The following is a 22364-nucleotide window of genomic DNA, read 5'->3' on the forward strand; positions in this document are numbered from 1 at the left end:
GTACGAATTAATGTAAGAAAGAACGTTTAGAATCTTAGAACTCGTATCTCAAGCTTTCAACTTATTTAAGTATTATTTTTTACTTAATTAACCAGTTTATTAACAAACTTCGAATAATTAAACTCTTTCAAGTTTATAGCTAGCGCGTAATAACTAGTATGAATGAAATTGCCGTTTATAGAATATTTTAAATATTAATTATTCTACATAATATAATGTAATTAAAGGCTTTAATATTAAATTTACTCACTACACGAATCGTTTCAAATTTCTGCTTTGCAATTCATAATTGAAGAAAGGAAACGCTTCTAATTGGATATTACGACCGTACGTTAATTATCTGATACTGTACTGTGTAGAAATCTTACGCCAATTTACTTCATATATTTTTAGGAAACATTTCTTACTTAAATGGTTTTTCCTCTATCTTCGTGATCGTTGCTCATAAATTTTTCCAAAGTTCCAGGATAATTATAATTCCAACTATAAATCTTATTACAGATACTTGCAAGGTTATTCTACAAATCTGCCAAAAATATAATACGTACAGTGGCTCGAGCAGTATTTAAACAATTTTCCAAAAGAAACTTCATTCGTGAAACGAACATCTTTACACGCAACAGAGCGTAAGACGCTTCAGTTTCAAGCTTTTTATTTTTTTACTTTACCTACGTTAGTCGCTACGCTCGCCAAAACACTGTACCAAAGAAAAGACAAGAGGAAGAGATCGCTATCGTATGGAGTTCGCTCGCAGTTTCTATTAAAAATACGTAATAACGTTAATTTAATTTCTGGTTTCGGAAAAGGGCAAACACAACGTGTACTAAATGTTTGAAAGATTTCGATCGCAATCGAGTGGATTCGCAACGATGACATTTACCGTGGCCTGGTGTTCCATTATTACAAACGTTACAAAACAGAACTCGTTGATTTCCATCGAGGCATTCACTATGCCAGCTTAATAGACTCGTCAATCACGGCGAATTGAATGATACAACTGACGGGGGGAAGCTTCACATTTTGACGGATTATTATAACACAGTGGTTTCGCGTTATTAACAGTATAATGCCATATTGCTTTGGTATTATACGCTATTTCAATGTGCTCGAATTCATAGAAATACCCGCATACTGCAAATGAGATATCCGGTTATATAATATCGCAAGTTTTATCCATGAATTTTGCCGGATATTTTAGAAAACGAGAAATATCGAATTATCAGATGGACGACTGTTAAGAATTCTTTACAAATCTGCGTGTAGCATCACGATATTTCCATGCAACTGAATTTTTACATTAAACGTCCTTCCTCGCTGGTACATTAATATAACAATGTCAAAAATTATTATCTTTTTTCTAATTGCATAATATTAGGTTGTCCGGAAAATAGTTTTCGTTTCATAAGGTGATAGACGAACAACAATTTTTGTTTTGTATTATTTTAAAAGACGAGAAATATCGAATTATCAGAGGGACGACTGTTAAGAATTCTTTACAAATCTACGTGTAGCATCACGATATTTCCATGCAACTAAATTTTTACATTAAACCGTCCTTCCTCGCTGGTACATTAATATAACGATGTCAAAAATTATTTTTTTCTTTTAATTGGATAAATATTAGGTTGTCCGGAAAGTAGTTTTCGTTTCATAAGGTGATAGACGAACAACAATTTTTGTTTTGTATTATTTTAGAAGAGGAGAAATATCGGGTTATCAGAGGGACGATTGTTAAGAATTCTTTACAAATCTACGTGTAGCATTACGTTATTTCCATGAAACTGAATTTTTACATTAAACCGTCCTTCCTCGCTAGTACATTAATATAACGATGTCAAAAATTATTATCTTTTTTCTAATTGGATAAATATTAGGTTGTCCGGAAAGTTTCTTTCGTTTCATAAGGTGATAGACGAACAACAATTTTTGTTGTGTATTATTTTAGAAGACGAGAAATATGGGGTTATCAGACGGACGACTGTTAAGAATTCTTTACAAATCTACGTGTAGCATCACGATATTTCCATGCAACTGAATTTTTACATTAAACCACCTTTCCTCGCTGGTACATTAATATAACGATGTCAAAAATTATTTTTTTTCTTTAATTGGATAAATACTAGGTTGTCCGGAAAGTTTCTTTTGTTTCATAAGGTGATAATAGATGAGCAACAATTCCTGTTTTATACTACTTTATTGAATCATCCATTTCCTTCTATTTCTATTATATCGTTCGTGCATAATTCAATAAACTAATATAAAACAAAAAACACTGTCTCTCTATTATTTCCTTAAAAAACCAAAGAAACATTTCGAACAACCCAACACTAAAAAGTTTGTAGAAACAAAAATATTGTGTATAGACCTCGAAAGAAATGGTATATATTTCTATATCGTTCAGTGATATTGCACATCGATTTAATTAAATTTCTTATTTTCTCTTCTCTTCGACGAAAAAATGGCCTAACCGTGTATTATTTGCAATGTAATTTTCTTTCTACAACTTACAACATACTAGGATAAATACTAGGTTGTCCGGAAAGTTTCTTTTGTTTCATAAGGTGATAATAAACGAACAACAATTTTTGTTGTGTATTATTTTAGAAGACGAGAAATATCGAATTATCAGAGGGACGACTGTTAAGAATTCTATACAAATCTACGTGTAGCATCACGATATTTCCATGAAACTGAATTTTTACATTAAACCGCCTTTCCTCGCTGCTACATTAGCATAACGATGTCAAAAGAATTTCTTTTTTTTTTTTTAATTGAATAAATATTAGGTTGTCCAATCATTTCTGCGTTGTTTCGTTAAGTATAGTCTTCTGTTGGATTTATCGTCAGAACTACAACTTACAACATCGAAACACTATTATCGTGATGTATATTAGACACGTAGATATTAGTATTTCCTCAAGCTTGTAGAATAATTTCCATTCCATATTATTCTTCTATATCCTCGTTAATCAGAGAGGACACGAAATACAATGGTTGCTTGAAATGAAATTTTAACGAATAAGTAAATATACGTGGAAGAATAATATAGAAAAATATTATAATTCGGATATATTTATTTAAAAGCTACACACGAATAAAATACCTACTTTAATTACGAATAACGTTTTATCATTCGCCTACCCTAATTGTATTTAATGCATCAAATTATCTGTTTATCAAATTTTCTGTTTTAAATTATTAACGCAATCAGTTTTTCCATTCATCAATTATCGATCTCGCCCACTGCAAAGAATATTGCGCGAAACGACACGAGTATGAAAACGAGTAAAAACGAATAAAAGACAAATTATCTATACTCGAACCAAAGTTTTTCCTATAAAATTAAATTTCATATTTTTTATCAAACATATTTATACACTTTATCTCTACCATGGTCTTCAAAAAGAAAGAAAAAAAAAATAAATAAACGAAAAAACCTACGCATAGTAAAAATTGCAGCAAAACATTGCAACGAAGAATCGCATCTTGTACCTGCGCTTAGGAAAAAAGTATCGCGAAAATTTCGAATTTTTCAACGATAGAAAAATACGATCGGCTGGAGAACTCAAAGAACTCGGCAGGATCGACGCACTACTCGTATTTATAATATACACGGAATATTGACACGGCGTCGCATAATCTGTCTACGTGATGTTTGCGACATCAGTATTTCATTAATTTTGATTTAATATTGATCATCCTTTGTATAGCTGTGTGTCACACTTTCCAACAACAAATAGAATCGTCATTACACCGCTAAACATTCATATTTAGAGTTGGACAAATATTAAGTGGAATTTGTTTTTGACAAATACATCTGATCGTAGGATATTTGGTTGGATGGAAAAATTCCTGCGAATGATCCAGCCTGTTCCGCATCAGCCGTTAATATTTCTACGAAAGAGCAATTGCATTTTAAACAGAAATGGAAACATATCTACTTATTACCGATCGAAAATCGAATACTAATATTTGAACAATGCTTACGCACTATCAAATCGATATTCCTGGTCGCGTGGGTGTTCTGCCCAACATCCTACGCTTACGCTACGTTTGTACGATTTTATAGTTTAGATGTGCGTAAAAATATATTTAAAAATCGGACGAGAGAAACGTTGAAATTTGACAACAAAGTCGCTACATTTGCGAATTCTTATACCTAACAGCTGTTCCTTTCATTTGTAGTAAATTCATTCTTAAAACTTTTTTAAAAGCTACTTTCGATTTAATTGTATTTAACAAGAGCCTGTTGCACTATAAATCGACGATCAATGATATTGTTGAATTTACAAGTTACAAGTTACAGCTGTTAAAATATTATAAATATTCGACGTTATTGGTTAATTTATGCTGGAGAATTCAGATGCGATATCTTGAAAAATTCTCGTAGCTCTCACACAATCTTCGTACATGTCATAGTTCCATGGAAAACATTTTCAACGTGTTTATTTTTATTACGCTACCACCTCCCCCTTAGTTGAAAACATTCTATTGAAAATATGGTTTAAAATAGCGTACTACGAGTTTACAGAACTACAAATTCAAATATTTCAAAGTTCGATTACTATCACAAAATACACATTTACAAAAGAAAAAAGAAAGTGGAGATTATGGACATTTAAATTTAATTTCTCGAAAAATTAAAGAGCTCGCAACAAAGACTTTCGACCCCTGCGAAACGCGACTTTTTAAACAATAATACGAAAAGTTCTTATCCAGAGATGCACAACTTTGTCATTTAATTACAACTAATTACGGATGCGCCGAGCGATTACGCGATACGATGGGTATTTTCTTTGAAACGATTGAAAAACACCGAACAGGATCGAAAATGCTATATTTTTCTGCTTTCTTGAATAAGAACAACGTGCAAGAATCGCTTTTATCGCGAGCTGTTTGATCGGAGGAAAAAGTACGAGAATGTAACGCTACCGACGGAAAGTAACAAATTTCATAGTAACCGAAGCGTAGGTGTAAAAATGTCCAGACAAAGGTGTATTTTTGGAAAAATCGTTAGCGATTGTTATGCATTGCCGAGCGATTAATTAAAAATCACAAATTAATTACATGGCGCACGGTCATTAGTTATGATTAATACATGGCACGAGCACCATGTGTGATTTTAATTAAACTTATTACATTTCAATTTCGATATATATTCCGAGAGCCGAATGGTTGTAGCGATCAAGATTCCTGACCTTTTTAATATTATTCCTGGAAACGGAGTTGCCGGGCAAACGGTTAAAAAGCTGGCAGAAAATCGCCAACTCGTCGCATCCGATAGGCGATTTCCGGATAAACATTTCATCGAGGCAATAATGATGCAGCCGACCAGTTATACGGGAATTAGTACGGCACGATTAGTTTATTATTCTTTTATACGAGGAAATGAGGTTCTCGTTTGTCGATGCCCGCATTTCTACATTCGTCCGATTACTCATTTATTAGTCATTCGTTATTACTTCAATTACACAATGATGGTTGCTGCGATCTTTCATAAGAAAATACTCGAGACTTTTTCTCTTATACACAGTGGCTCGTCGTGTAAGCATCTCGAGTACTTGGGACAGAAAATTTCTAAGTATTGGGTTGGCAACTAAGCGACTCCGGATTTTGTCATGGGATGGTATCGACATATACATATCGTGTGTGTCGTGTAAAGCATTTTGGAAATCGGTACTATAACGAGACATTACCATGATCACACGTATTTTTGATTGTTCGTTGGTAAAATTTGAAGATGTCCGTGGAAGTTACTTAAGAAAGTTAACGAAGAGTGCAACCTATAACGAGACATTACCATGACCACACGTATTTTTGATTATTCGTTGGTAAAATTTGAAGATGTACGTGGATGTTAATTAAGAAAGTTAACGAAGAGTGCAACCTATAACGAGACATTACCATGACCACACGTATTTCTGATTGTTCGTTGGTAAAATTTGAAGATGTACATGAAAGTTAATTAAGAAAGTTAACGAAGAGTGCAACCTATAACGAGACATCACCATGACCACACGTATTTTTGATTATTCGTTGGTAAAATTTGAAGATGTCCGTGGATGTTAATTAAGAAAGTTAACGAAGAGTGCAACCTATAACGAGACATTACCATGACCACACGTATTTTTGATTGTTCGTTGGTAAAATTTGAAGATGTACATGAAAGTTAATTAAGAAAGTTAACGAAGAGTGCAACCTATAACGAGACATCACCATGACCACACGTATTTTTGATTGTTCGTTGGTAAAATTTGAAGATGTCCGTGGATGTTAATTAAGAAAGTTAACGAAGAGTGCAACCTATAACGAGACATTACCATGACCACACGTATTTTTGATTGTTCGTTGGTAAAATTTGAAGATGTCCGTGGATGTTACTTAAGAAAGTTAACGAAGAGTGCAACCTATAACGAGACATTACCATGACCACACGTATTTTTGATTGTTCGTTGCTAAAATTTGAAGATGTACACGAAAGTTAATTAAGAAAGTTAACGAAGAGTGCAACCTATAACGAGACATTACCATGACCACACGTATTTTTGATTGTTCGTTGGTAAAATTTGAAGATGTACACGAAAGTTAATTAAGAAAGTTAACGAAGAGTGCAACCTATAACGAGACATTACCATGACCACACGTATTTTTGATTGTTCGTTGGTAAAATTTGAAGATGTCCGTGGAAGTTACTTAAGAAAGTTAACGAAGATTGCAACCTATAACGAGACATTACCATGACCACACGTATTTTTGATTGTTCGTTGGTAAAATTTGAAGATGTCCGTGGATGTTAATTAAGAAAGTTAACAAAGAGTGCAACCTGTAACGAGACATTAACATGACCACACGTATTTTTGATTGTTCGTTGGTAAAATTTGAAGATGTCCGTGGATGTTAATTAAGAAAGTTAACGAAGAGTGCAACCTATAACGAGACATCACCATGACTACACGTATTTTTGATTGTTCGTTGGTAAAATTTGAAGATGTCCGTGGATGTTACTTAAGAAAGTTAACGAAGAGTGCAACCTATAACGAGACATTACCATGACCACACGTATTTTTGATTGTTCGTTGGTAAAATTTGAAGATGTCCGTGGAAGTTACTTAAGAAAGTTAACGAAGAGTGCAACCTATAACGAGACATTACCATGACCACACGTATTTTTGATTGTTCGTTGGTAAAATTTGAAGATGTCCGTGGAAGTTAATTAAGAAAGTTAACGAAGAGTGCAACCTATAACGAGACATTACCATGACCACACGTATTTTTGATTATTCGTTGGTAAAATTTGAAGATGTCCGTGGATGTTAATTAAGAAAGTTAACGAAGAAAGAGTGGAACTAGTGTTAAGGACAGTCTCGCTAATACGTAGAAACGTGGGTATATCTTTTTATTTGTCGGAAACTACATTTGTTTCAAAATGTTTCGTAGAATTGTCGTGATACGTTCGTATAAAGTTTCTGCAAGCTTCCGAACGCTTTCGTCAGCTTCTCGCAATTCACCGAGCGAGATGTGCTTTTCTCTGATAAAATTGAATTACGAAAAATCAAGTTGAATTTAAATGCTTGCGATGGTCGCGTGTTTTCGTTGCTAGAAGTCACTGAAACCAAAAACCGACGAGAAGCGACAAAAGTAAAGGAAGAAAACACAGAGCGGGCAAGGTGTCGTAATCGTGAAAATTGTAGTTTTTCCAGACGATCGACTACAACGTAGTTTTTCAGTTACGATATGGTAATTGTCTTTTTGAAACTACCGACGGGTCGATAGCCACGCGTTTTTGCATATTTACAAGATTTTTTTTCCCTCTTCCACTCTCTTTCTCTGATCAAAAACGCGTACAAATTTCGTCGTTCCGCCGCGATTAATTTCCAACGAAATTATCTCATTTTTTAACGGCACCGAATTTTGATATGCTGCCACGTTTTATTATCCGATTCCAATCAATCGTTTTGTACGTGTCTCGAAAGGTAGCGAGCCCCTATTTTTATTCCAAGCATACACTGCAATCGGTTTCAATAATACAATATCCCTCTGTGACGTGTATTTAAACGAGCTCGTTAATAAACACTTTAAAAATATACATTTTCCAACGCTCCGATGGATATTATTTCATTGTCTTCCTATCGATGAATAATCGCCTCTGTTTTAGGCAACCATTTAATTACAAACCGGTACAGCTGTATACCTATACCAACGAGTCATTTCTTAACTCTGCCAACATAGATTCCCTTTTCGGTTTTCCCTTTGCTGTTTCGTAAACTTTCTTTGCATACATATTACACCTTACGTGGGTAAACGCGATAAGAAGCAACTGGCTTTGGATCAAATACAAATCTGTTTAAGTATTTACGATCATTCGCAAGGATGTTCCTGTACGCTCTATAAAACTATACGCTGTCTTCATTAAGATAAAACGTACCGTGTTTGTTCGTTAATTACTAAAGTAAGATTTTGTCATGGTGACACTTCGATGTAAATACATCTACAGATTATAACTGATACTTACGATAGTTTGCGACGCATCGCCAATGTGGTTATATAATTACGCTTCTTTACATTACCATCAAAATGTAAAATAATGAATTGTCTACAACAACTTGTTCTCTACGAATCGTGCATGCATATATGTACTACATTCGTTCGTACACATTCAGCAAAATCCCTATTCAAAGCGTGCATTAATTACCATTGGTGTGCATAAAGCGGCTGCGGTGGAAACGATTGCAACTGCAGTTGGTCCATTGAAATTGACATTTTTCGAAGCATAAAGATCGGCCAGCAGCCTTTTATTATTCACTATGATATAGTAGGAAAATGAATTCGCAATAAATTATCCAAAGTACGTATATCGCCAGAGAATAACGTTCCTTTTTTTATTTCCATGTAAAAATCTCTTTTCCTATATCCTCGTTGTGTCACTCTAGTCACCGAGTTTCGTGTGCAAAAAGTCTATTACATAAAGGTTTAAATAGTTAATAATTATAAATATCTTCCTCTCTTCCTTCTTAAAGCCATAGTTAACGTTAGAATGTCAATTTCAAGTACCCGTCCTGTTTTAGTTACAACAGTTCTGCCCAGACTGGTCAAAATAATATTTGGAACAAGGATCAAGCAACGGTAATTATAAACACTGGAGCAACGATTTAACAAGAACATGGGAAAGGCGGAGGAATCTAACAAAAGAAAAAGATTCGTAGAAGGTGACAACGGCATTGAAATCTGGTCCTTAAAAAATTGGAAATAAAAAGGATCGTGAAACGATAAATTATTATAAGATTTATCAGCGTACAAATTTCCCTATACGCGCGTTAAGCTACAGTAATTGTGAAGAGGCAACGATTTTAAAGAAAGGAAGAGAAAAGAAGCCGTGTTAGGAGAATACCGGGCTACTCGTCGCTCTGTGACGCGTTGTCGGAAATATTATTTTCACCAGATCTTCGCATAGGTAAACAAAGAGGAGTAGAAAAGCAAAGACAGGCTTAGGCGTATAGGTAAGGACGATGGGACACTAACTTGTGGATTGAAGGGTCTTTGCATTCTCAGAGCCTCCGGCAGCCCCCCGGCCTGTGAAAACACGACCAGGGATGGCGGCGGTAGATGATTCGGCACATACGCAGAATTATCCATCTAGAACAGATATCGGCGTGTTCCATTTCTCAATCTTCCTTGGACCATCCTCGCGCGTACCGATTTTTCGACACGTTAAACCGCGGTGAAAAAATACCGAAATTCGATCAACGACATGGCGACACGACGGTGAGTGGTGGATGACAAGTGTGTAAAGTGTGTGTGTTGCTTTTGTAAGTACTGTTTAATACCAAATCCAGCGTCGTTATATATTCGTACAGGTGCTTTGGTTGTGGATTTTTCACAGACAAACATTTTATAAATAAGAATTGGCGTAGCAGCGATATTAAATTTCTTCGTTAGTGATACAAATGATATTCACAGGAAATGTTTCTATATTCCAAGTAATCTGTGGCTGGAAATTCAAACAGAGAAATTAGAAGTATGCGCCGGGAATGATCGTAAGGAATTCGACTTGGTGGGAAACAGTACTTACGAGAGTTTATTCAAATAGTTTTTGCTCAACCTCTTTAGGTACTGGCAAGCTGAAATCTCCGTTTAATATAATTATTTTAGTAGATAGTATGGAGAAATGCTTGAATAATGTATGGTGATAGAAATTCGCGCGTCGAGAATTCCTCGGACTTCTTTTGCTTTCAAACTTGCTTAAAAATCTAGAAAGCGAGATATTTATGAACGAGATTCGATTAGCAAATAGCTCGTCGTCTTGCGCGGTATATAATATTGTTCGGTTTTAAACTTCTCGTATATCCACAACGTACTGACATTGAAATTTAAGAAAATATTCGTCTTCCAATGATTATAGGGAGAGAAAAATATTTTATTTAGAGAAAAGAGTCGAGTACAAAATAGAGAGAACGCGAGCGAAAGATATTCAAGAACTTTTTTAAATAGATTTTACAAGTTACATATTTAAATGTTTGTAATTAGCATATATTAATTACCGGAAAGCGACTGATAGAAAGCCATAAAGGAAACAGCAGGCAAAACAAGATAACGCGATATAGTAATTGTAGCTATTCAAGACAATCGAACACGATATAGTTAATGACTCGACCATCAAATGACTTCGATTTCTGCTCCTTCTAGTCTTTCAACGAGAGCTATCGAATTTGATCCACGAGCAACTGCATCGATCGCAGTTGTATCAACTTTTCTTTCTCGTTAGATCAAATATATGGAAAAATGGAATAAAGTAGGCGTCGGAAGGCATCGGAAAGAAGTGCAGAGCAATCGAATAAACCCGTGTGTTTCGATGCTTTGCGGGTGTTCACGTTTATTTGTTTAACATAACGACGTTTAACAATTTGCGTCACTCTGTATATTATCGTCATCGAAATTTAATTGCAATTCGCGTTACATTACACAATAATATTACTTACCGCTGAATTTCAGCGAAAAGATAGGACTGAAATTCGAGAAAGTAGTCGAATTTTCTGGCTTTAGGAATTGGTTTTTCAATAAAAATTTACCGTTTTAATATTCTACGTACGATTATCCATGCTGCATCGCTCAAAGCTAATCTTTGTAATATACTCGTTAAATCGTATGCTATCGACCAATGTTTTCAGCGGTTATTTATTTTCTGTACAACCAGTGAGCAATAACGAATGAAAATTACTCTCGGATTTCATAACTTTACCTTTTATAAAATCTCTTTCTTTTTATGCTAAATATTTAATATAAATAGGAAATAACGTAGTGAGAATTTAACTTTGGAAAATTCATAACAATATACTGAAAATATAACGTTAAAAAATCCATGTCTTAGTAGCTATCCAGTATCATTTTATATTCTGCCAATTATTCCTATGATTTATTCTTACATGCTGTAGCAAATCCTTTCTACTAAAGATATTAAAACGTACAACGAGAAACATTGTCTTTATAACGTTTGATAAATTTAGCCAAGTTAATTACTCGATTATTTAATATTCGTGTGTATTTAAGCATAAAGAGGAAAGATACGCATGTGCCGAAATATTATCAGAGATATTAGAAACGCCTTCAAATTTCGAGGACGAATCATCTAAAAATGAACACTGGCAACGCAACGACGCAACAGGCTAACCTTGGTTTGATCAGTTGTCAACATTTCAAGATCGATGAAAAATAAAAATGCGTATGCATTTATATCTTTCATATGTGTACATGTGTATAAATGTGTATAGAATGCGCGTATATATTAATCACCATCACGCGTACATTTTGCTGTACACCAAAGAAGTCACTGCACGAAATACGACCGTTCGAAAACATTCACTCTATTTTCACGGATCCCATTGTTCTCTTATCCGTTGCTTAGGAAACGTGTTCTTATCACTAACAGTTCCTTCGCACTAATATCCGCATAAATCGATTTACCGTGTAACGTGGCGAGGAATCTATTCGAAAAAGGCGCGTTAGACAGCGAACAACCTAACCTCAACGCGTGAGCTGTCACGCGGTTCGACGTACGGCGTAAACCTCCGATAAACTCGTAAACTCGTTTGACAGCTGTCGTGGCCTGTCGTACGAAACCCGTTAATCACGTTACAACGTATTTGAAAAAGTTAACTGAACGATAATGGACGGAACGATGCGACGCGGGTGAATTCAAATTCAAACGAGTCATATAATCCCGCCACTATAGGTCACTCCGACCTAACCTCTCGACGAATGATAATACCCGACGAGTACCTCAACTAGTGGCTCGGTCACCCGGGTACGGGTTTCTGGTAATGCACTAAACGTGGTGAGCCAGGTGCAAGAGAGGGGTGAGTACAAGAGGAAGGCGCCAGGCCCGTGCGAGCAACCTCGTGGACATGCGAGTGCAGACTGATTGGAGTGTGAGGGTACTTACCCGCGAGTCGTGAGAACGGTGGCGGTGGCGGTGGCGGTGGTGGAGGCGAGGTAGAGGCGTGGAGAAACAAACCGGCGGCGGTGCTGGCGTGCGCGCGTGTTTTCCGCCGCCATTACTGGCGCCACTGTAGCACCACTTTCGTAGCGCGCACGCGCGACATGCGCACACGTTCAATGCGCAACCGTTCCCGCGACGCAACGAGGTTTAATCGGGCGCTGACTGCGCGACTGGTAACATCTTGTATCGTTTGATGCGACGTATACAATCTGCCTTTTACGAAACTTTCTTTTCTTATTAGTCGTTACGGGTCTTGTGAAAAAGTGTAATAAATACGTTGAATATTACCTCATAGTATGATCAGTTGTATAGAGCGTCTTGTTTAAAATGGTCCGCTTATGTAATTATCCAGTACGATTGTGACAAATATTTCGCTGTTAACATTTTATCGTTCATCTCGAGTCTGAAAAGTAATAACAGTTATAAGTAGATTCTTCGAACGGTATAATTATGTTGGAATAAAATGCGATAGTGATAGAAAAAATTTTCTAAATATAGACATACGAGATATTGAAATTTTAAAAAACGTCTTTTGATCTTCTTTTACATACAAATGCATCAATGTTTATTCTGTGCAATAATTGTCATTAATAAACATTTATGTGTATGAAATAATATGACAAAGTGTTACTGACGAAAAAATAATTTTTTAATAAAAATATTTTGTTATTACAGTAATATTTAATAAAAGAGCCTGGCAAATTGAAGTTTTTAAGTTATTTAATGCGATAATAAATACGTTTATTTATATTCGCAAATATTTATCCTTAAAATATAAAATTTCAGAGAAGATAAGAATCATACTTCACTTGAAATTTTATAACCATTTTATGATCATATTATTACAAACTACAATATGCGACATGTTAAGTCTAACACTGAAAGAAAAATTTACGCTATCGTATATGCATTTTTAAGTAAGGAACATTTTTTTAATGAGACACTCGATATAGTTACAGTATTCGTGATAACGAATAATTGCAGTTGATTATACTTTCATTTACCTTAAAAAGGTCAAAATATTTAAATGTAATTTACAATGCAAAGCTATTAAAATATTTCAATTATATGTAATTTTACGTTTATAACTTCGCAGATAAAAGACCGACAAGTCTATGACAAACAAAAATAAATATGTATATTTTTTTTTTAACAGAAAACGTAAAAAATATACTTTCTTATATACATGTGCACATATTGTTAACCTCATAATATACCTTATTACGGTATAAATTTCTAACGAAAAAGGATTAACTAAATTTTAACGAGATGATTAGTAACATTAACCTCAATTAGGCAAAATTTTAAAAATGCTATTTATTAAATATATAAAATATTTCAACATTATTTAAGAAACCTGCTGAACCTGATTCGTGTCTATCTCTATAAATCCATTTTTAATACCTTTTTACTCTATTTTTTGAAAATAAATATGTAAGAAAATTATAGCACATATTTAAAACAAACACTAGCATGTATTTAAACCTTTTATCGATTTTGTAGTTTCGGAATTATTTAAATAATTGCAACAATATTTCACTATGGAAAAAGTATCTAGCCAACTAATTATCTCTATATTAATAATAATATATTGTTATAAAAAATATTTTAAATAAACAATACCTTTACATACCAAAATCAACCAACCTATGAAGTGCCTCCCTCTGTTGTGGAGAAATTGTAACTAAGTATTATAGATTAAACATAGCACGCACATATATATGCATATAAAAAACTGTTTATTACTCGAATAATTTAAAAACTTTACTTGACGTCATTCTATACCAAATTATGATCAAATCTTAATAAAAAAAAAAAAGAAAAAAACAAAATATATATATTACCGACAGAAACTTGAAAATTATTGTTTCGGCAAACGATAATCATCGAAATCTATGAAAATTGGCAAACACAATGACGTTATAAAATCATAACAAAGAACAGATTAAATCTGACATGCAACGCTTTTTAATGATTTACGATTTAAGGAACCAAGCAATCCCTTTATCATTCTCGAGTCACATGCGATGTTGTCGATTCAGTGCAGAATAGGAGTACAACGTTAGTATCGGTTGAGATCAGAATCTAATGTAGATATAGAATTATAAATTATTTTTATTTTGGACGAAATATAGAATTGTATGTCTCTATAAACGATAAAGTAAAATCCCAGTAAAATTTCTAACTTATTACATATTGAAATATTTGTAATATATAGATTCTTTCGTTTTCGAGAAAATTTTTACTTTAGAATTATCGTTATTTTTTATACATACCATCACTTTCGATCAGCATCCACCGGTCAAACTGATTTTTGGCTACTATATAGCTATTCTTGTCAATAAGCATCATTTCAAATGTTGTTACTTAGTTATAAGATGAAAACTAATACCATGAAAGTATAAACGAAGTTCTAACCTGTAAAAATATATGTACAAATAATAATATTTGATCCTATAATAAATTATTGAGAGTGCAAGTATAGTATAAAAAACGAAAAATTACTAAATTATTGATCCTCATAATGGAAGAATCATTTTTGATAACATCGACAGAGGTGGTGAATTTTCACTAAATCACTCGCGCAAGCATCACCTTCCATATGAATCGTCGCGCGCGTTCTTTTCTACTTCAATACGCAAGTTCCCGCGCGCGTTTATTGCTATTTGAATATTAGTAACATTTGAACATATCGAAAAAAATTTTATTATTATTATATTATTATTATTATTATTTTAATTATTTTTATAGCACTCCCAAATATTATTTGATAATTTTTATAAGTTATTTACAATTAATTTTATAATATTTGTAAACATATATAGCTTCCTAATGCTGATTAATATCACGAAAAGAAAAACTAGAAAAAATTGGACAGAAAATTTAAAGTAAGGAGCAGTATATTAAATAATTCAAATCTTTTTTAGACTTGAAAAATACATAAATTTACAGATGTGTAGTGACATTTCTTCACTCACAAATGTCTTATCTATTGTTATTCGATATATTTATATATTTATGTAGTTATAATAGCAAATCATAGGTTTTAAAATATACTGTATATAATATACTATAAAAAGCATTATATACATACTTTATACAATATTTGTTACTCTCAGTGATCATTGTATATTAATTTATGCAATTATAAAAATAATATGGAATACACTTTTGATCGAATATGAAAAAATTTGATTCTTCTGTAAAGGAAAAAATCTTATATATATTTGAAAATATAATACTTCTGTGTTGTAAACGTTTCGGTATACATTAATCTTAAATCAACTGCACAGATTATTTTAAAAATAAATATGTAGTATCTATTACTATTAGACATGTGCAAATGTTTTATATTATATTTGCATATACAAATTAAATCTAATAATTTTGAACACAATTTTTAAATAATATATTTTTATATCAATTAAGGAGATGACAATAACCATTGACACTTGGTATTAATCCTATTCTCAGCATTTGAAAAATTAATAAAATTATATTTATCTAAAACATCCACAGTCTTTTACAAAATTATAACTACACGAATCATATAGATTTCCTTTAAGCTACATAATAATTGAATATGGTAATATCATGTAATTAGATTTATGAATTTCATTGAATTCAATTTCAGATTACTTAAATAATATCTATTTTCCACCAATTTTACTACTCTTATATAGTTAAAATATTAATTTCCCAATAAATGATAAATTCATACAAAAGAGTACAGTTAAAAAGCTGCATTACAATAAACCTTTTTTTCGCACATATGTACAGTTTAGGTTTGCATTATTACTTTAATTGTAATTGAACAATTAAAGCAAAATCAGGTCGATTGCATCCAACTATGCTGATAAAATGAATTATGATCTATATATTTTGGTATTTCAATGTACATATTTTATGTTTATCTCATACTACACGTGTCTAATATTAATAAATAATATAATATAAATAACTTTCACTATTATCTTATACATTACATTTTTCATTTATATCTTTACCGCCGATCAATAACAATATTGAAATATGCTTATACATTTTCCAATGATCCATTTTGTTGTCATATACATTCGCTCATTTTTCAGATACTGCCGTGAAATATATCTATAAATTAATACGATAATGCATTTATTTTACAAACTCATGATATAGGAACACAAACAACAAATGTGTTGAAATATATAATTATATTATGTGGATCACATCTACGTCATTGTATATATCTAAAGTACATATCTATTGTGTACATTCATGTGCATTATGATAGAAGATGGAATATCTATCTATGAATAGAGGATAAAGATAATTGTCTAACTCAATACAATTTACACATCAACACATCTTAATCAACTAAAATACATTTATCTACCACTTCTATAATACCTTTTCATACTGATTCAAATGGAACTAAAAATGAAAGTGTACATAATTTATAACGTTTAAATATTTTTACTGTGTTGCGTCTACATGGATGAAGAGTTTGTGAAAGTAAGAAATTTTCAAAGATAAGCTTCATGAGAAAAATATTATGAACAAAAATCATAAAAAGCATGTCTTTTACTTTCTAGCATTTTGCAAGATCACAAATTTCTAGAATCACGAATATTCATCGTTAACGTTAAATAATAACAATATACATTTTCTGAAAATATAGTAACGTAGTATTTTCACCAAATATAAAGTTTATAATGGCAATTTTGTATCATACCTTCAAATTACGTATTATGGACAATTTTGAGATGCTTTTTTGATATTTTTCAATTAATGTTTATGAGAATCAATTACCAAACAAAAAACTGCATATTCTTAATATTAATATTATTAAATTAATACTAATAAATATTATTAAATTAAAAAAGGCAGAATCAGTACTTATGTGATCCAAGTGTGGTAAAAAGAAGAGGTTCTATTAACCATATTGTATAAGATTAAAAAGAGCATCGACATTTTCCTTCTCAGACTCTTGTTGTACAACTTGCGTAACGTTTTGCGTTAACAAAACTTGTTCTATTAAAACGGACTCTGTATCAGGATGTTCAGAAACTGTAACATCTTCTTCTTTAATTGCTTCCTGTTCATTGTTCGACTTGATCATGTTTTTTCTTCGTTTCGTTCTCGGTCTATCCGTGTGTATCCTCATATGTCGTCGTAAATCATATTTGCCCACGAAACGAGCGCTACAAATTTCACATCCGAATGGTTTTCCACCAGTATGAGTCCACATGTGGCGTCTCAACGCTGCGCTAAAAGTAAACGCTATTCCACAAACATTACAAACATATGGTTTTTCTCCAGTGTGTAGAAGACTATGATCTCTCAGAGTGGCCCTTTGGTTGAATTGCTTTCCGCAAACCTCGCACGTGTAGCTTCGCGGGTTTGAGTGGATTCTTACATGATTCAACAAATTTCCTTGTTGAGAGAACGATCGTCCACATATATCGCATTTAAACGGTTTTTCACCTGTGTGAACGCGCATATGTGTCTCTAAAGTGCGATTATTTAGAAATCTTTTTCCACAAACTTTACAGGGATATTTGGGTAAGTGAAGACCTTGCGGATCCAAGTGTGTAATCAAATGCCGCTTATAGTTACCTTTGTGGTTGAACAGTCGTGGGCATTGACTACAGGAATAAGGCGCACCGCGTATGTGTGTTGTAATATGAGCTTCCAACTCTGACTTAACTTTGAATCTGAGGCCGCATTTTGGACATCGATGCCTATGAAACTCCGTGTGACACACCATATGTCTCTTTAAATACCTCTTCATCGTGTATGCTTTGTTACATATGAAACAGGAATAAGGAAACTGGCCTCTATGTGTTTTAACATGCGCACGCAATTCTCTGTGACTCTGGCAGTCTTTCTCGCATACCACACAAAAGAACGGACCGCTACTCGGAACATGATTATCTATAGTATGTAACAAGACACCCGTCAGCTTATCGTAGTTTTGTAAACACAGAGTACATTGATACTGTATCGCGTCTCCCAGTTTTATCTCCTTTATTCTCGTTATTGTATCATTCAAGCTACCTAGTATATTATCTTTCGGGTCAACAAAATAATCAGAATCAGATTCATCGCTCTCTTCCGCCTGTTGATTCAATTCCGACGAATGTTTTCGTGCGTTTTTCTCATTTAGTCTTTTCATGGATTTTTCTTCCGAAATCGTAGGTTTCCAGGCCCCCTCGTCGTCGCTGATATTATTATCTTCCACCCTTGATTCCACAATTTTCTCGTTAGGCACGGCATTTAGAAATTCTCCCGTGTCCGCCGTCTCGTGTAGGCGCTTCCCATTACAATCAGCCTCGGTAATCTTTTTGCTATCATGTAATTTGATCACAGTATCGCAAGGAAGCGTATTCTGGGTATTCACGTGCTCTACATGCTCTAAAGAAACCTCTTCCGGTATATACATTATGGTATAATCAAGCTGCTGGGATTCCAAAATTTTCGAAATTTCATCAGGTATCTCGTTCTTCAGTCGTTTGTCTTGATTGATCTCTGCCCCTGACAACTTCGAAATTATAATACCTTTCAATCCAGATATGCTAGCCTTGTTAAATTCGCCATTTTCTTCTACCAGTTCGGATACGTCGAGCTCCAACGCTTGCTCTTCTTTGTCGTTTATAGTAATTCGATCCGATAAAAATTCTTCCGAACTATCCGTACCATTGGTAGGCCTAATATCTTCTTTGTTATCTAATAGTTTAATTTCTAACAATTCGTCTAATTGTTCTGAACAGTCTTGTTCAAAATCATTGCCCACTGCCTCCTCCTGAAAGATAATACCAACAAGTTCGGAACGATATTAACGCTTCCACATTACGCGCAATTACATGCTATGACGAAGTTAACGAAATTAAGAAAATGCAAGCATATAGCTGAGATTGGATCAATACAAGGAAGGTAACCTTTATGGGAAAATAATATAATAAAAACAATCAAATAAAATAAAAATTATTCTTCACTCTTCGAATACTGGCTGCTAAAATACGAGCGTATCGTATTACTATCGTATTACTATCTTATCCTCTTACTACCTACACACTAATATCTTTGTATTTGGTACGTCTTAGATGATTTCATGGAAAATATACAATTGCAAAGCCCTTTCTACACGATTAAATTATAATTGGGGCGAAACAATAAGCTTCTTACTACATATAAATTAGTATACGCAACAAATAAATTTCGTTCCATATCACTGGTATATTTCCTACGTAGTAACAAAAGAAACAAGTATAAAGTTTAAATATTATAAATATTTAAATATTTATAATATTTAAACATAATTTTAAATATAATTTTTTAAAAATATAAAAGTTGGACACGAATTTTTGATAACGAATTGTAGAATTATGGAACATATCAAATTCTGTACTTAGTATACACTTGCATTAATTTTAATGTTAAATGATTAACCAAATTAATTTAATTAATTCATTTTAATAATAACCTTTCCAACTGCCTTAGCTTCTTAAAACATCATTATTTTCAATATAAGTCACTGATTACTATAAAATTTGTTCAGTACTACTTTATTACATATATACGCAAGCAAATAGAAATTAAGTAAATATAATTACACGTCTGCAAATAAATAAACTTCTTTAGGATTCAGTATTAATATACCCTTATATTAATATCGCGTATTTACATTTTCTTTTATTTACACTAGACTTTTATGAAAGCTATCTATTTACCCAGACTGAACAAAGTAATATAATTAAAAACAAAAAGTTAATATCAATCAGTTATGTAGACATTGCATAATAAAACATTAAGTTTTTGTATGTATTATGCAACTAGAACTTATAAATCTAATATTAATCAATTAACAGTATTTAGGTTAAAAAGTATAGCATATGAAAATCAAAAACATTTTATGTTTTTGCATTTACAAAACATTTTAACATAAGAAAATCACTACATTTTAAAATAATGTAAATCTTAATTATATAATTAAAAAGGCCAGATACCTTACCTTTATGTTATAGCGGATTTGTGTTTCAAACATTTTGCGGAGTTTCCTTTCAGTAGCTTGAACTTGCAGCTTGAAATCATAAAATGCATCTGTGCGATAAGCACACTTTGCACAAAGCATATTTGGTAATCCATCAAACCTGTCAATCTATTTAAGAAAAATAAATTAAAGAAAAATAAATAAGAAAAATAAATAAAATAAAATAACTCTCATTTTACTTTGAAATTCTAGTTATATTCACATAATATACTATTAACCAACAAATTTGTATATAATATTATTATAAATATCTCTTTTATAACTTTAGTCCTACATGTAAAACTTTACGGTAATACTTTATGCAACATAACATAAATTAAACTTGTTCAACTTGTTTATTTCTCAAAATTTAGATTACAATGGAATAAATACCATTCAATTGAACTTAAACACAAAGTTGATTCTTTCCATTTAAATATCTGTATATTCTTGTTATCGCAGAATAAATAGCAGGTATATCTAATAAATGAATCTTTGATAACACCATTTTAAGGTTATGTTACAAAATTACAAATTTATACACGATTAACTATAATAAAAGAATGACTGACTACTTAACAAAACAAAAGACAGAAAACATTAGCCAAATGATATTTTATACCTAACCTGTATCGATGCAAGTTCCGCAAGTTTATTAGGCAAATTTTTTTGACTAATCGTGTCGTCATCGTACATAGGAAGAAGAACGCCGTCAACTTTCATGCACGCTCGACACATATCGGCACAGCTAATTTCCCAATTCATCGTTACCTTCGATATCCTAACACTAGTAAAATAAGATTTTCACAACGTTCGTGCTCACTTAGAAATAAATGCATTTCACATTTCCCGGTTAGCGTCTTGTTTCCTATGGGACATCACCGTCAGTCAACATAAAGTTCAATCATTAACTGTAGATAGAGCTTATAGTTCGCAGGTATTCTGAAGCGACATCTGACACGTATCAGTTTAAGTATAAACATATAATAAATTAGGGGAGAGCAATTTGTATCGATTAATTAATTTTGATGATTTCCATTTCATTTAAGTGCTGTGTACATTTTCTTTTACAAATAGAACATACATTTAGAACAAGCATGATACTTTACGTGTCAATGCAGTTACACATATACGCAGTTTACTTTTAAAGAAATGCTTATTTTGAATTCCAACTTCCTCCAGAGAAATTATAAAATCTTGAAAAGTATTTGAACAGATATTATTATTAGAAAATGATTTTAAATGTTAACATTTTTATATTGCAGTCGATGTTGTTTTCTTTTTAATTAAATATTTATTATCGAATGAATCGAAGAAATATGTGTATATGGAATAATTCATATGCGTATTTTCCTGAACAATGTAGTGGTCTGAAGTTTGCACCAGGAAGTCGGATATTCAAAAATTCTAGCAGCAATTGTCTGGTATTTTACTTTTATTTTATTATTTTATATTATTATGGATAAAAATGTGACAGATAATACATAGTATATTTACGATACAGTATATTTACGAAAGGAAGGATTTACGAGATAAACTACATAAATATTAATGTAACATTCTGTGTGGATTGAGGATACATAACCGTTAAGTATTAAGTTATTGAATATTTCTCTATGTTTTTGATCACGATATTCAAAAAGTTGATTTTTAATAGAGTATTTAACAAAAGTAGTAAAATATAATTTGTCGAGTGTACTATTATAGCCGTAAAGGTTAGCACAGAAAAATATAGAGTGATAGAAGAGTATATATATAGATTTCAATTTTGAAATGAAATTAATTATTATATATACATATGTATACACGTTATCGTTTAAGTAACAAACGCTTATTTAAAACAATGTGCGAACATATATA

The 22364-nt window shown here is 32.5% G+C and overlaps 2 protein-coding genes across 2 annotated transcripts in view; both read right to left on the minus strand.

The window, feature by feature from the left end:
* Positions 1-12397, minus strand: part of LOC132913749 (E3 ubiquitin-protein ligase Rnf220-like) — a 218485-nt gene extending 206088 nt beyond the window's left edge. The window contains exons 1-2 of the mRNA XM_060972281.1: positions 12274-12397; positions 9520-9633 (exon numbers count right to left, since the gene is read on the minus strand). Coding sequence (XP_060828264.1) covers positions 9520-9633 — 114 coding nt within the window. The 5' untranslated portion in view covers positions 12274-12397. The remainder of the gene's footprint in view (positions 1-9519; positions 9634-12273) is intronic.
* Positions 12398-16350: 3953 nt separating this feature from the next.
* Positions 16351-21433, minus strand: LOC132913750 (zinc finger protein 37 homolog). The gene is made up of 3 exons (XM_060972282.1): positions 21132-21433; positions 20487-20633; positions 16351-19277 (listed from the first exon to the last, which is right to left on the minus strand). The coding sequence occupies exons 1-3, from the start codon at positions 21267-21269 to the stop codon at positions 17409-17411; spliced, it is 2154 nt and encodes a 717-aa protein (XP_060828265.1). The 5' UTR covers positions 21270-21433; the 3' UTR covers positions 16351-17408.
* Positions 21434-22364: the final 931 nt, after the last annotated feature.

The sequence above is a fragment of the Bombus pascuorum genome, chromosome 13 (genome assembly GCF_905332965.1).
Source record: "Bombus pascuorum chromosome 13, iyBomPasc1.1, whole genome shotgun sequence".
Taxonomy (NCBI): domain Eukaryota; kingdom Metazoa; phylum Arthropoda; class Insecta; order Hymenoptera; family Apidae; genus Bombus; species Bombus pascuorum.

What these genes read in the sequence shown, in the direction of transcription:
- LOC132913750 (XM_060972282.1), bottom strand. Translation starts at nt 21,269, where the DNA reads ATGAATTGGGAAATTAGCTGTGCCGATATGTGTCGAGCGTGCATGAAA. An exon ending in CGGAACTTGCATCGATACAG is followed by an intron (nt 20,634 to 21,131) that starts GTTAGGTATAAA and finishes TTTCTTAAATAG; the next exon opens with ATTGACAGGTTTGATGGATT. An exon ending in AAATCCGCTATAACATAAAG is followed by an intron (nt 19,278 to 20,486) that starts GTAAGGTATCTG and finishes ATTATCTTTCAG; the next exon opens with GAGGAGGCAGTGGGCAATGA.